General features: G+C 37.3%; 2 protein-coding genes across 2 annotated transcripts in view; one reads left to right on the top strand and one right to left on the bottom strand.

Annotated features, from left to right (window-relative positions):
* FAM185A (family with sequence similarity 185 member A) overlaps nt 1–15,551 on the top strand; it is a 95,979-nt gene that overhangs the window by 77,266 nt on the left and 3,162 nt on the right. The gene's annotated exons all lie outside the window — the stretch shown is intronic.
* The window catches only part of FBXL13 (F-box and leucine rich repeat protein 13), a 192,116-nt gene continuing 178,711 nt past the window's right edge, over nt 2,147–15,551 (bottom strand). Inside the window, exons 20-21 of the mRNA XM_082399421.1 lie at nt 13,707–13,870; nt 2,147–6,099 (exon numbers count right to left, since the gene is read on the bottom strand). Of these exons, the coding sequence (XP_082255547.1) occupies nt 5,913–6,099; nt 13,707–13,870 (351 nt within the window). The 3' untranslated portion in view covers nt 2,147–5,912. The remainder of the gene's footprint in view (nt 6,100–13,706; nt 13,871–15,551) is intronic.

Below are 15,551 nucleotides of genomic sequence, written 5' to 3'. Positions count from 1 at the left end.
GTCAATTAATCTATGAGAAAGGAGGCAAGAATATATTACAGTGAAAAAAGGACAGTCTTTTCAATAAGTGGTGCTGGGAAAACTGGATAGCTACATGTAAAAGAATAAAATTATAATCTTCTCTAAAACCATATGCAAAAACACTCAAAAAGGATTAAAGACCTAAATGTAATACCAGAAAGCAAAACTTGAAGAAAGCATAGGCGGAACACTCTTTGACATAACTTGTAGCAATATTTTGGGAGATCTGTCTCCTAAAGCAAAGGAAATAAAAGCAAAGATAAACAAATGGGACCTAATTAAATTTAAAAGCTTTAGCACAGCAAAGGAAATCATCGACAAAATAAAAAGGCAACCTACTGAATGGGAGAAAATATTTGCAAATGATATGACCCATAGAGGTTTATATCCAAAATATACAACAGCTCTTACAATTCAACATCAAAAAAAAAAGAAAAAAGAAAAAAACACCTGATTAAAAAATGGGCAGAAGACCCAAGTAGATATTTTTCTAAACAAGTCATACAGATGGGCACAGGCACTTGAAAAGATGCTCAACATCATTAATAATCAGAGAAATTCAAATTAAAACCCCAATGAGATATCACCTCACATTTGTCAAAATGGCTATCATCATAAAAGGTCACAAAAAATGTTGGCAGGGATGTGGAGAAAAGGCAAAGTTCTTACACTTGGTGAGAATGTAAATTGGTGCAGCCACCATGGAAAACAGTATGGTGGTTTATCAAAAAAAACAAAAAATAGCACTAACATGACCCAGCAATTCCACTCCTGGGTATTTATCTGAAAAAAAACAAAAATACTAATTTGAAAAGGTACATGCACCCCAGTAGTCATAGCAGTGTTATTTATAATTGATAAAATATGGAAGCAACCTAAGTGTTCATTAACAGATGAATGGATAAAGAAGATGTACGCACACACTGGAATACTACTCAGCCATGAAAAAGAATGAAATTTTGCCATTTACAGCAACATGGATGGACCTGGAGGGTATTATGCTAAGTGAAATAAGTCAGAGAAAGACAAATACCGTATGATATCACTTGTATGTGGAATCTAAAAAATAAAACAAACTAGTGAATATAACAAAAAAGAAGCAAACTCAGAGAGAACACACACTAGTGGTTACCAATGGGGAGAGGGAAGTGGGGAGGGCCAGGATAGGGGTAGGGGATTAAGAGGTACAAACTACTATATATAAAATAAGCTACAAGGATATATAGTACAACACAGGAGATATAGCCAATATTTTATAATAACTATAAATGGAACATAACCTTTAAAAATTGTCAATCACTATGTTGTACACCTGAAACATATAATATTTTATATCAACTATACCTCATTAAAATTGTTTGAAAAATAAAATCAGTTGTAAAGCTGAAAAAAAAAAAATACTAACACCTGTTTATCAGCTCACAGTTCTGTAGGTCGAGCTCAGCACGGTTAGATTCTCTGCTCGGGTTATCCACAAGGCTGGACTTAAGGTGGTGTCCAGCCTGAGCTCTCATCTAGATGATCTGAGGAATAGTCTACTTCCAAACTCATTCGTATTGTTGGCAAAATGCAGTTCCTTGTGACTGTGTGACTGAGATCTCTGTTTCCATGCTGGCTGTCAGTTGGCAATCACTCCAAACTTCTAGAGGCCACCTGCATCTCTTTTCACATGGCCTTCTCTGTCTTCAGGCCAGCACTAATGCAATCAGTCCTTCTCATGCTTTGACTATCTGAGTTCTTTTTCTGCAGCCACCTTGGGATAACTCTGCTTTTAAAGAGCTCAGAGGATTAGGTCAGGCCTACTCAGGATAATCTTTGTTTTGCCATATAATGTAACATAATCATGGAGTGATATCATATTCATAGTTTCCACTTACACTCAAGAAGAAGAAATTTTACAAAAATATAGGTAATAGGGGGCAGCTATTTTGAAATTATTTGTACCAGAGTTCTTGTGTAACATTTTTCTACTTAGTATTGTGCTTACTATGACAATATAACTTTAAGCTGTGAATAAAACACATCACAAATATGATGCAGTTGCTACTGATTCTTATTTTTTGTATGTAATTTAAGACATAATGCATTGCGGGGAGGGAGCATTCAGCTACTTTATAGCCTGATGTATGAAGACAGATTTTCACTTTTACAGTGGCGTACTATATAAAGTTATTTTATGAATTCTCTTTCTTTCAAACCTTACATGTTTACTCCTGGAACATTTAAATTATACAACACTGAATAAGCCTATCTACTGAACTGTATTTCTTATGCTTAGGATAAATCAGTTCTTAAGCTCCGATTTTCTAATAAGCCTTTCCAAATATGACTTGTAATAGTCTCTTTTTGTTAATATTTAATTTATTTGGAGTTCTGCCTTTAACTTCTTATTTATGAAACAAAAAGTCAGCTTTGCGGGGTGTCTCAAAGTCACTTTTTAGTTCACCCTTCATGAAATCAAAATTTGTATGAGTTTGGACAACACTTGTTAGTATGTTTGATGTGGTTGTGGTGTGTGTGTGTTAAATTATTAAGGAGAGGAAACTGGGAAGCAATGAGGCAATTTTTATAATCTTTTTCACCTTATGCAATTATATGAATGCTTTCATGACTAAAAATAAAGTTTATGAAATTGGTCAACAACAGCCAGAAAGGTCATGAGCATAAACAGCAGTCAACTGTATTTAAAATTATTAAAGGAATGGTACATCTTTGGATAACATAGTCAAGTCCAAACAGAAAGGAAATGTCACATATTTTACTCTCTTGAACACAGACCTATATATTTCAAATGCTTAAGATCTGAAGACCTAAGTAATATTTTGGATACCTTGAGTACTTTGCACTGAGAACTTAAAGATTTCACCACCTGTTCTCTCTACTTCTTGGTCCCCTTTCATAGCCCACTTTTTCTAACACCTACCCTTTTTCTTTCATTTCTGTAACTATAAAATGTGTCTCCTCATAATTAACAAATGTGTCTCCTCTTCTTGTTTAAAAGAAGACCTTACTCAAAGAGTTTTGGAGCAAACTTGGACAGTTAAATACTCTGCCTGGTTTCTAGAGAACATAACAGGGTATGTTTCTCCTTAACCCTGGTCTTCCCCATGCAGGTGTTATTCCTTTAGAAAGCAGTTGCCCCTTGTATAGGTCTCCAGTTGTGTGCTTGAGACACTTAGGGGTCAGAAGCCAATTTATATGCAGCTGCCAGAATCTCCAAATTTAGTTAAAAATCACCCTCTGGAACAGTCATCTTATGTCTCTTGGGTTAGGTCTTAAAATTTCCTACTCGGCTGATTCTCCTGTCATCCACTTCCAGGAACCATTCTACAGCTAAATGATACTACCTACTTCAAAAACTTTCAAAACCAACCTAAGAAGGGGAGAATTACTAAAAGCATTTAGCTGATATCAGAGTACCCTATAATAATACCTTGTAAAATACCTTTTAAAAAAATAAGACCTTTAAAAACTTTTCAAAATAACTTTCATATCTTTTACCTTACGTTTTATCCTTACTTCACATTTGTGGGGTACAAAAGACAGTAACCCCATTTAAGAGATGAGTAATGGAGGGAATAAAAAGGTTAAAAGACTGATCTAATATTACCAACATTGTGGCAGTCAGAATAGATTTCTTCCTTTCCTGGACTCTATAAACATCCATGTTACATAGTATCAAATAATGATATACTGGCATGTGATCATTTGAATTCTGTTAAAATCCAAAGAGAATTATCTTTTACCAGAATGGTAAAAATTCATAGATTAAAGCTTTTAAAATTAATCTGTAGATACACAATCAGTAACCCGTATCTCCTAGCATAAAATTGGGAGCTTTTTTGATATAGCATAGTTTGAAAAATTCTTCCATAGTGCAAATTTGATTAAAAGAAGATCTTTCTGTTTTTTAAGGAGCCTCCATACTGTTCCATAGTGGCTGTACCAATTTACATTTCCACCAACCGTATAGGAGGGTTCCCTTTTCTCCACTCCCTCCCCAGCATTTATTACTTGTAGCCATTCTGATCAGAGTGAGGTGATACCTCATTATAATTTTGATTTGCATTTCTCTAATATTTAGCGATGTTGAGCATTTTTTCATGTTGGCCATCTGTATGTCTTTTTTTGGAGAAATGTCTATTTAGGTCTTCTGCCCATTTTTGGATTGGGTTGTTTGGGGTTTTTTGATATTGAGCTATATGAGCTGTTTGTATCTGTTGTAAATTAATCCCTTGTCTTTCACATCGTTTGCAAACATTTTCTCCCATTCTGTAGGTTGTCTTTTTGTTTAAGATTTCCTTTGCTGTGCAAAAGCTTTTAAGTTTAATTAGGTCCCATTTGTTTATTTTTGATTTTGTTTCCATTACTCTAGGAGATGGATCCAAAAAGATATTTCTGCAATTTATGTCAGAGTGTTCTGCCTGTGTTTTCCTCTAGGAGATTTATAGTGTTTGGTCTTACATTTAGGTCTTTAATCTACTTCGAGTTTATTTTTGTATACGGTGTTAGAGAATGTTATAATCTCATTCTTTTGTATATTGCTGTCCAGTTTTCCCAGCACCACTTAATGAGGAGACTCTTTTCTCCATTGTTTCTTCTTGTCTCCTTTGTCATAGGTTAATTGACCATAGGTGTGTGGGTTTATTTCTGGGCTTTCTATCCTCTTCCATTGACCTATATTTCTGTTTTTGTGCCAGTACCATACTGTCTTGATTACTGTAGCTTTGTAGTATAGTCTGAAGTCAGGGAGCCTCATTCCTCCTGCTCTGTTTTTCTTTCTCAAGATTGCTTTGGCTATTCAGGATCTTTTGTGTTTCCATACAAATTAAAAATTTATTTTTGTTCTAGTTCTGTGGAAAGTGCCATTGGTAAATTGATAGGGATTGCATTGAATCTGTAGATTGCCTTGGGTAGTATAGTCATTTTTAAAAATATTGATTCTTCCAATTCAAGAACACATTATATCTGTCCATCTGTTTGTGTCATCTTCAATTTCTTTCATATGATCCAGCAATCCCACTCCTGGGCATATATCTGGAGAAAACTATAATTCGAAAAGATACTTGCACCCCAATGTTCATTGCAGCACTATTTGCAATAGCGAAGACATGGAAGCAACCTAAGTGTCCATCAACAGATGAATGGAGAAAGAAGATGTGCGGGGTGTGTGTGTGTGTGTGTGATGGAATATTAGTCTTAAAAATATTGAAGTAATACCATTTGCAGCAGCAAGGATGGACCTAGAGATTATCACGTTAAGTGAAGTAAGCCAGGCAAAGACAAATATCATATGATATCTCTTATACATGGAATCTAAAAAAAGAAAAGCTACAAATGGACTTGTTTACAAAACAAAACTAGACCCACAGACATAGAAAGCAAACTTACGGTTACCAAAGGGGAAAGGTGGTGGGGGGAGGGATAAATTAGGAGTCTGGGATTAACATGTACTGACTACTATATATAAAATATATATAGATCCTTAAAGTCATTGCCCTTACTCAAACTCTTACTCTGATTTATATAGCCTTCTGCTTTCTTTTCTAAAGAGAAGCTTCTAAATTCCTTGTAAATAACATCACATCTCTCAGGATTGTTTCGTACAACTGTAACCTTAAATTTGATAATCTCATCAAAACTATTGGTTTGATTAAGGTAAATTTAAGTGGAAAATTTACATAGTAGCAGTGCTTGACTTGGCTTTTTTTAATCATGATTATTAGACAGAAGAACTTATAGATGTATTTAGAAACATTTGTAGCTGGAATAAGAATCTGGAGATGATTTGCTGCTTGTTTACATGGTTAAGATCCAGCTAGTAAAAATACTTGGACGAAATGAAGTTGCCAAGTTCTACATTTTTTGTTCTTCCTGCTTGAGGTTGAAGGTCATACTGCTTCCTCTTCACTACTGTATGTTGACTCTTTCGCCATCAATTCTGAATCTTTAAGTTGTGTTATATCTTGTTGCTCTGGAAGAGGCTTGCCTTCGCAATCATAGCCAAACCAAAGTGGAGGGTCAGTAGCACTATATTCCTGCTGCTGAACTATAGATGACATTCTCTTAGCTGCTTCCCTGTAATAACAGTGATGAGCATTAGCTAGTTGCAGAAGTAATCACTAGTGCAGAATTTTCAAACTAGATCACATTTGGAATTAAAGAACTCACTGTCACAACTTGAATTCATTTCACATCTCTCTTGCCTTCCTGAGGGGGAGCGTGTGGGTAAATTGTGCTAATAATCAGGATCCCAAAGCTTAAGTAGCTCAATAGTTCTCTGGTTCATCCAGTTCAGAGATTGACAGATACAGTAAATGGGTAAGGAAACTGCATGGCCATGACGTAGGAACACTGAGGGCACTCTATAACACTCTTAAATGAGCCCTCTGCCTGATACTTCCAGTTTCTTTGATGAGGGAGTATCCTAACCAGCCAACCTGTGAAGGCTGGCCGTGCACCAGAGCAGGAGCTCTTAACCTAGAGTCCACAGATCCCTGTTGGATACATGGATGAACTTCAGGGAGGCCCATGAACTCCCTGAAAGTTCATGCAGTTTTGTATCTACTATGCATTTTTTTGAGGAGAGGGTTTGTGACTTTCATCGAAGTCTCAAAGGTGTCCATGATCAAAATGACTAAAAATATTGTTACTGTCTCGCTTAGGAGGAAGGAAGCAAAGAAGTCATCTAAAAGTTGTTCAGGACCCCAATTCCAACATGGCAGGAGGAGGGCATTCCCAACACCACCAAGCAATTCTCAGACACCAGCTGGATGTCCTATAATTCAACTCAATTCTGACGCTATCTACCTGGAAATAGCGTTAGATTCCACAAATTAAGGGCTCAGTTCCACAGATCACCCTCCACTTCAGATACCAGGTTGTTACCTGGGCTTCTGATCTACCAGCTAGAGCTGCTCACAGAACACAGAAACATTTTACTTGCTGGATCACTGGTTTATTAAAGGATATTACTCAAGAACAACCAGGTATCAGAGATGTATAGGGAAAGGATGCTGAGCTTCCGTGCTCTCTCCAGGCATACCACTCTCCAAATATATATGAGAAATATATTTTGATCATCTAAATGACCAAATGTATATGTCTTATAAAGCACAATATTGCAGCATCAGAAAAAAAAAAGTATATCTAACTTGAAAATAATGTCATTTCCAAGACAGAAGGATTTTCCTAGAAAGTTGGTTTGAATCTTGAGACCAGTACCAAACAGGAAATGAGTAATTGGCAGCTTCCCTAGGATCGGAAATGAGTAATAATGTTTGCCCACGTAGGGGCTACTTTGCCTGTTATTGCTGTATATTACGTTGAGTTATTAATTGCAGCAGTTTGGAAACAGTCATTGATATGGAGGCTGGTATTATCATATGCTTTGACTTAAGTTTGTGGTCAGTGGCTATATGAGTTCTGGTAGGGTAATGAAATCAAAAAGGCTAAGATACATCAGTTGTTTGAAATACCGTTTCACTTGAATCAAATCTTAGGTGTTTTAAAATAATTGTAAGCAAACTCAGCAGGGAGACAACCAGAGCATTGCCAATTCTGTCTCTTACCACATTGCTTTTTGGCTAATACATTTGCACTTGCAAGACTTTAAAGAAGTTTAAAAAACAATTTGAATAAAAACAATTGTTATACTAATTTCTAGTTCTGAGCCACCAGTCCTGGTGGATTAAAACTTGGCAAACAGGTGTCTTCTCTTTCGAGAAATACTTATTCTGAAATTTGAAAATGATAAGTTTATAGTTAAATATATAAAATTTTACATTCTGTTAATTTTTTAATCTTTTTTTAAAAGTGTGATCCTGTGTTTTAAACTTCTTGTATAATCTTTCTATGTCCTCTACGTAGGATATTATTATGCAAAAATAATAGTGTTATATCTTTAGCTTTCCCTATTTTCTTCTGAAGGTTTTTCTCCCTTTTCAATTCTATGTAGTTGAGGTTGCCATATTTTTTAACATGTTTCCTGGGAGATGTTTTTACCTCAAGAACCTACCACAATATAATATACCAAATGCTGGGAGGACTCTGAAGCCGAAACATTGGCACAATCAGTTTCAAATGGTTAAAGCATTATCCTGGGCAGCAGAGGTCTATTGTTACTTACCCTTCAGCCTATCTCTGCCTGTCTAAACTTTACCCATCTTTCAAGACTCCAACCCAATCCTTTCCTCCTCTGAAGTTTTACAGGAAGTTGATCATACAATTAATTTCTTTCCAGTACATAACTTCATGGTATTAATTGTTTATAATTTTAAACTTTGTTATTTTCCTTTTCTTTAAGAAGGTATTTAAGGGTATATTGCATTTCTTTGTATCTCCCTGAAATCCAGCAATAACAGCCAAATCATGAGACTTTAGTAGCTTACACGAGGAAGTCCTTTAGCTCTCTTATCTTCTGCTGGTTTGTTTTTGTTTTTGTTTTTGTTTTTTGGTTTAGAAGAGGCATTCTTAGATTGCTGTTTCCAACATCCTAAGAGCAGAGCTCTGGACACATATACTGTATTTCACAGTTGTTGGTAATGATTTAATGCCACTGACGATAACAAGACTACTGCAGTTAGAGGCAACAGTGGTCTTGACCTATTGGACATGTTTGGGGAGTAAAAAATTTGTAAGTAGTTGACCAAATTATGTATAACTTCTGACCTCAGAGGAGCAACAGTTTTTGAGAATTCTAGATAACTGGTAAGAGGATAAGTACTCTTAATGCTAAGTTTGGGAATGTATACATATTGGGTAGTAGAGTTCCTCAGTCAGTTGTAAGCCCCGGTAAGTTAGATGGTAATTGTGATATTAAAAAATTAGCAAATAGTGGGAGTTTGAGAAAATAACAAGAAAAAGAAAGTTGAGGATTTTGACTCAATATAGACAGGCAAAGTAGGGAATGAATAGGGAGACTACTCATAAAATGCAGTGTGATGTGACAGAATCAAAATGAACTGCATATTTTAAAAAAAGAGCTGCATATTGAGCCCCAGCCATGGATGAAGTACACAGAGGTATACGCATTTCTTAGATTTGCTTATTTCTTGATTCCACGCCACCCCTACTTTAGCTTTTAGTGGTAAGCACTGCTCTCCATTTTACCCACAGTCAGCTTCAGTGAAACTAAACATCAGAGGGTCTCCTGACCATTGGAGGTGATCCAGACTAGAGAGGAGCAAAGGATCAGGTCTGAGACCTCTCTTCCCCCAGTCACAAATGCCGAAAGGTTAAGGCTTCCTCAAGTCTAGAATGTCTCTAGGTCCTATCTTAATCCTACTTACTTTCATGGCAAGGCTGGTCCTGGGGAAAAAACTGAAAATCTGAATCTGCCCAGGGCAAATCTGGTATTATTTTTTAGAATTTAGCTACTGGTATAGACTATTCCCTAGTCTACTTCCTCTCTACCCTTTAGAAAATCCTTAGGCCATGAACGAGCTGCCCTTTGGCATCCTCACATGGACTGACTCCTAAGACTCAGGACCTAACCAAGAGAACAGACCAGCATGGTGACCGCCAGTGAGTTTCTCTGAGTTCTTTTTCACAGCATCCTGTGTAACTGTGTGTTTACACACAAGCATTTTTGAAAAGTATAGGAAACTTGAAAATGTAGAAACTGAATGCTCCTGCCAGAAACACGTGTGTCTGTTTGTCTCAAACTCCCTCTCTCTCTTTTTAATAGCTTAATGCTCTAGTATAGATGGGAGCTGGGAAATATTGAAAAGAATATGTCTACTTAGGAATCACTGTGTGTTCTGAGTTTCTTCAAGTGCATGTGGAATCCTTTGAGTACCTTCTACTCAGGTACTTAGGCCTGAGTGACTCCAAGACCTCGTAGGAAATGATTTGGGAATTGAAGCAGTTTACTGCAGTGGTTAGTCATTACACATTTAACCTGGCGAGAGAGGTTTCTTTGGATCAGTATAGAACAATGGTTTTCAAACACGATATGCCACACAGTTGTAAAGTATCAGATGGTTAATAATAATGATATTTTGAAGTTTGTAAGTGATTTTTTTTTTATTTATTAAAGGGGATTCAAGGTTATCCCTGTAATAACATCACTTGCCCTCACATTTCCTTCTAGTTTCTTGAGTAAGCTAAAAGAAAGGGGAATTTGGAGCCTACACCAAAGACTACTTGTAATCAGCCTCTTATTTATACATCAGCAAGTAAATTGGGCAAATAGTACTTGTCTCCCCTTATTGATCAAATCTCTTGAATGTTAGAGCTTTAAAAAACTTGAAAATCACTAATCTAAAGATAAAAGAGCAGCATAGCAATGATAAGACCTAGGTACAGAGTATGGCTCTGTCTTTTATTTGTATGACTTTGGGCATGTTATTTAACCTGTTTATACCAGTTTCCTTATTCATTTTTATGGTAATAGTGTATTTGTGAGGATTAGATAATAAACATAAAATAGGATTTAGCACAGTACATGGCAAATGATAATTGTTAAGTAATATTATTTGTTCATATTAATAAAATTCAGTAGGTTCAGATTACAAAGGCCTTTCCACAAAGACCTTTCCATGAGCTAGAGAGGAGAACTCTGAGTTTTATTTCCTAACAACACAGATCTTAGAGTACCTAGGTAGTAATTTATGCTGCCAGCAACTGCTAAATAAGGTCTTCAAGGAATCTCTGTACTGCTGTTTGGGGCTCTGAAGACTACCTAGACTTTCTCTACTCATCTCTCTAAAGTTTAAAGTTTTGGACTCCAGACACAAAAATATCAGAAAGGTCCTTTTGCTCTTTGCTAATTATAGACTTAATGGCTCTTCTGCCTCTTTGTGGTTCAGACCCTCCTGAGTTGTGGAGACCATTGGTTGGGTCTTTCTCCCTCTTTTCCACTATGCTTTCCTTCATCTCCATTGCCTGTCTTGCTTTCCCCACAGAGGTCCATAAATTGAAAGGTTAGTTGAATACAACTGCTTCAAATGTAGACAGCTAGATTTTCCCATCAAATTTATAATCTTAGTTATTACTTATTTCTCCTTGAATTAAAGGACCTTTATTATGTCTCCACATGGGACTTCTGGAATCACTTCCTGGGATCCCTTCAGGCTCTGGGGTTGTAGAATGACAGCATATCTCATGCTGGAAGCGCTTCAGCCAATTTGCTCATTGACCAAAAGTTTGCTACTCCCCTAGTTCAGATAGGGTGGGCTGAACAGACCTCTTTGATTTGTAAAGCTGTTGCAGTGTTTTCAGATTGCATTGAGTATGGGGGAATTTGTATATAGAACAGTTTCTTCTGAGGGCTATAATTGGATTTTAAGGGCTGCACCATACACTTTTATGTTCAAATGGAATCAGATGTGTGGGAATACATTGCTTTGTGATTCAAAGTCATTGAACCTCTTCCCAAGAAAAATCTCCTATATCCTAACTACCAAATGTTCCATTTCACCCAGACAAAACAAAGCTCTTGCTGTTGAGGGAGTAAGAGCAAACAACTGTGCTTTTTTAGAGTGAACATAGGTAAGGGATTAGATGTCATCATGAGCTTGTGTCTTGAAGGGTCCACATACTCTGCAGCACTTCCAGTTCCACCCAAGGATCCCATGGATCTAAGTGGAGAAGAAGATGCTCTACAGTCTCTAGAGCTGACCCCAAACAGCAGAATGTGGCCAGGCCTTACCACTTCTCTAATCAAAGTTTTGAAGCCCAAGTATCTTGGGAGCTCCTTGACTGACAAACAGCATCCTCTCCTAGAAGCAGGATGTCAAGACAGGTGCTTCTGGAGCCTAACTAGTCTAGCCACCCTGCCGTGGGGATAGCCCTTCTCCATTGCTAGACAAGGATAGAATCAGAGAATTCTAGGCCTCTTTCTTGCTGGATCTTAGCAGGAGTGGAGCTATAAGGGAAACTACAGTGGTTTGGCCTCTTTAGACAATGAGATGGGCAGACAAGCCAGCTCCCCTCTAGGTATTAGGGCCAAGTCTCTGTCTGCTTCTTGCTGATAGGGACAGACAGGCTTAGTGGTAGAAAACAAAATAGGCCTTTTGGCTGTCCGGGATTAGGTAAAGGAATTTTCCATAGATTCAGTTAGTTAACTAGAGTTTTGCATTGGGTTTTGGGGGCCAACCCCTAGTAGTAAAATCTTACTTGTTTTATTTTCTTTGCATATTTTTATCTAAGGACCTTGCAAGAGGAGTGGGTAATCAAAGGCAGGAATTGGAAATTACTAGATATCTTGGGTCTTCTTGACCAAGCACCATATTTATTACACTTTAACATCCCATACCATGATTACGTTCACCATGTTTAGGATCAGAGAGGCCCTGGATAGAAAGTCTTCATTCATTCTACTTAAAATCCTACGTTTTAGAAGTTCAATAATATTACCTCACCAAAATAATGATTGGCAAAATACAGTCAAAAGATTAGAAGCTGAACTCCTTTGTGTATTATATTAATTCATTTACTGTCATCTTGCCCAAAGTTGGCTGTTTAACGATATGACAGGGTCAGCAGGGACTCGTAGGACCTCATTTCATGGTATACACTTTAAATGAAGTTAATAATATCCATGTCAGTCATCTCCAGACCTATCAAGAAGGGCTGAGTCTCCACTCCTCTCCAAAAATTTTTAAGAACCTGCCCCCTTTTTTCTGATCCAGCTTCAGTTGGCTGCCCTCGTCCCCGGCAAGCCTGGGCCCAGTGGGAGTGCCTATTTTACAAGTAATAGTTTTGTTTTTGTTTTGTTTTTCATTTCATTTTAGCACACACATCCTTAGATCAGAAATCATTTTCTTCCTCAGGCATCAAGTGACCAGATCTCATGGTTCAGCTCATGCCAGGGCTGCTTAATTAAGAAAGTTCTTCTGTGAAATCTACATGCTTAGAACACATTATGTACTCTGTACTTGGATAATATTAATTCTTAGTATTCATTTTTCCAACCTTCAGAGAAGAACCTGACCTTCAGGGATTGGTCAAGAATTCTCATTTGAACACTCCACAGGTTACTTCAAGAGGTCAGTTAAAATACTTGCACATTTTTACTTTCAGTCAATAGAAAAAGAAATGAACAATGGAGCAAATAACTGCTTTCTATCTAAAAACTCACAGGGTGGACACCTAATACCTTCTACCTTTATAGATTGCTTATTTACCCAACTGTTATTTCATTGGAAATATTTTGTAAATTGAGTAAATAGGCATTTGGCCTGTAGCAGTCATCAGAATACCTTACTCTGAGCTCTAGATCTTAGTTAAATAACAACTGTCAAACAAATAGCTTTGGGAGAGATGGGGGCTCTTAGGATAACTGTTAGTAATTTGTACCTAATTGTGAGCTAGTTTAGTCTGATTAGTTCCTTAACCCCTAGAGGAGATTAACTGAATGGAAATATTTTGAGAGAGGAGTAGAGGAAGAGCTAGTGATTATTCTATGAGGAGCAGAGTTAAGGCTTTGAGCATCTGCATGGTCAAAGAAGGGGAAGTACTAAGAGTAGAAGGGCTACTGGGAAAGGAATGTGAAGCCACAAAGACTATTTTAGAGGGAGCTTCCCTTGGTTCAGCCCAAAATATTGGCTTCAATTAGGTAAAAAATAAAATGAAACCTTCCTAACTCTGAAAGCCACTATGTATTATGAATGCCATGGTGACATATTCTATTTTCTCAGAAAGTAGTTCTCAAAGTTTTTCATATTCAGGTACATACTTACTTGGAAATAAGTCTACAGTATAGCATCTTTAGGATCCGCAGTTGTTTGCAGCCCATCTGAAGGTTCACAAGCATTTGGTCCGTAAGCAGGATACAGCCGGAAACATCCAAAATGTGCAGGTAATGGCATTTTGCCGATAACATCTCCATTGCTGAGTCAGTAATCTAAACACACAGCCAAAGTAACTCTGATTATTCCAACAAACTCCATCCCAGGGAAGAATAGTGTATTGATCAGTTTGGACTGCTATAACAAAATACCACAGACTAGATGGTTTAAATGGCATAAATTTATTTCTCACAGTTCTAGAGGCTGAGGAATCCAAGATCAAGTTACCCACAGGTTCAGTGTCTGGTGAGGGCCCTCTTCCTGGTTTGTAGATGGCTACCTTCTTGCTGTAGCCTCACATGGCAGAGAGTGAGCTCTAGTTTCTTCCTATTCTTTAAGGACACTAATTCCATCATGGGGGCTCTACCCTTGTGACCTCGGTCTAAACCTAATTAGCCCCCCAAAGCCTCACCTCCTAGTACTATCACATCAGGGATGAGGGTTTCAACATACGAATTTTGGAAGGACATAAACACTCAGTCCATAACAAATAGAATCAGAACCATTGCAGATTCTCTTTAACTAGCTTGTCACGTGATGAGCCTATATAACTCAAGTTAGTGATTTAAGTCTGTTTCCAGAACAAGTGGCACTAATAGAATTTGTGATCTTGCTGTTATTTTCATTTTAGAGTTCTCTGTTTGGGTTTGGAAACTTCATCAAAATTTCCCTAGTAATACCTGTCACACCAATATGAGCAACTTATGAAATGCTGCAGTAATGGGATTTAACTTTAAACTTGAAATCCACTGTAAGGCATCATCAATTTGAGAAACATAAGTTTAATGACATCACATGTTACAAAACTATAAAATATATATATCCACTGAAGTTAACCTGCAGACAGGATCAGATTGTTGTGAGAAGGGATCTGGACATCTCTGATGATTTGCTTATGGAGTAATTGGTTCTGGAAAGGGACAAGTAGGTAAGACAGATGTTTGAAGGCAGCAGGGGAGAGAAGAGTAGAAGCCACAGAGACTGCATGAATCTCACTCTGAGAATTTCTGCTCAGGGTTCCAGTATCTTGAGAGTTTGCCCAGATGTTCTGCAGAGATAATTCAACTCCACTTCTTGGATTACTTCACTTACTCAAGGTTTAGCTTTTGAATTTATAGCTGAACTGGGACTTGCTGCAAAATCAACTAGATTACTCTCCCCAAAGGAATTTTTTTCCAACTGGATTTAATTTCTTATTTTAAATGTTTGAACATTCTAAAAAAACATGCCATGAGCCTAAGCTCTTGTTTTTAACATAAAATTGAGAGAATTATGCCGAAAAACCCTTCAGTTTGAAATGTATACTTTTTATGTTTGGAAAAATAGATGTCATTGTCTAATCATGCCCTGTTTCCAGAACTTTCTCAGAACCAAGGTTTAACATTGCATCTGATTCTCACAAAAATGCTTCAGACATTCCTGCTATTCTTTGTGGGTCTCTGAGGATCTGATGTCACTGGGGGGTGGGGGTTAACCCTCAGAATTGTAGAGAAAAGGAAAGACAATGAGATGGTGGAAAAATCCTGGATAGATAGAGCTCAGAGTGCTAGGTTTTATTGATACTGGGGGAACTGAAAAGGAGCCCAACATTTCCTGTAGATCAGAATCCCAAATGTTCAGTGACTGAGGTGATGTTTTGGGGACTTATGGGAGCTGGAAACTGGAGGTAGCGATGACTGGCCATGCTCTTAACTCCCAGATACATGGTCTTGATCTCAGTCCTACTGAGCAGAGATT

The sequence above is a fragment of the Balaenoptera borealis genome, assembly GCF_965194805.1.
Source record: "Balaenoptera borealis genome assembly, chromosome: 7".
Lineage (NCBI taxonomy): Eukaryota > Metazoa > Chordata > Mammalia > Artiodactyla > Balaenopteridae > Balaenoptera > Balaenoptera borealis.
The sequence above is the reverse complement of the archived record's forward strand: the minus strand, read 5'-3'. Positions and strand labels throughout refer to the sequence as shown.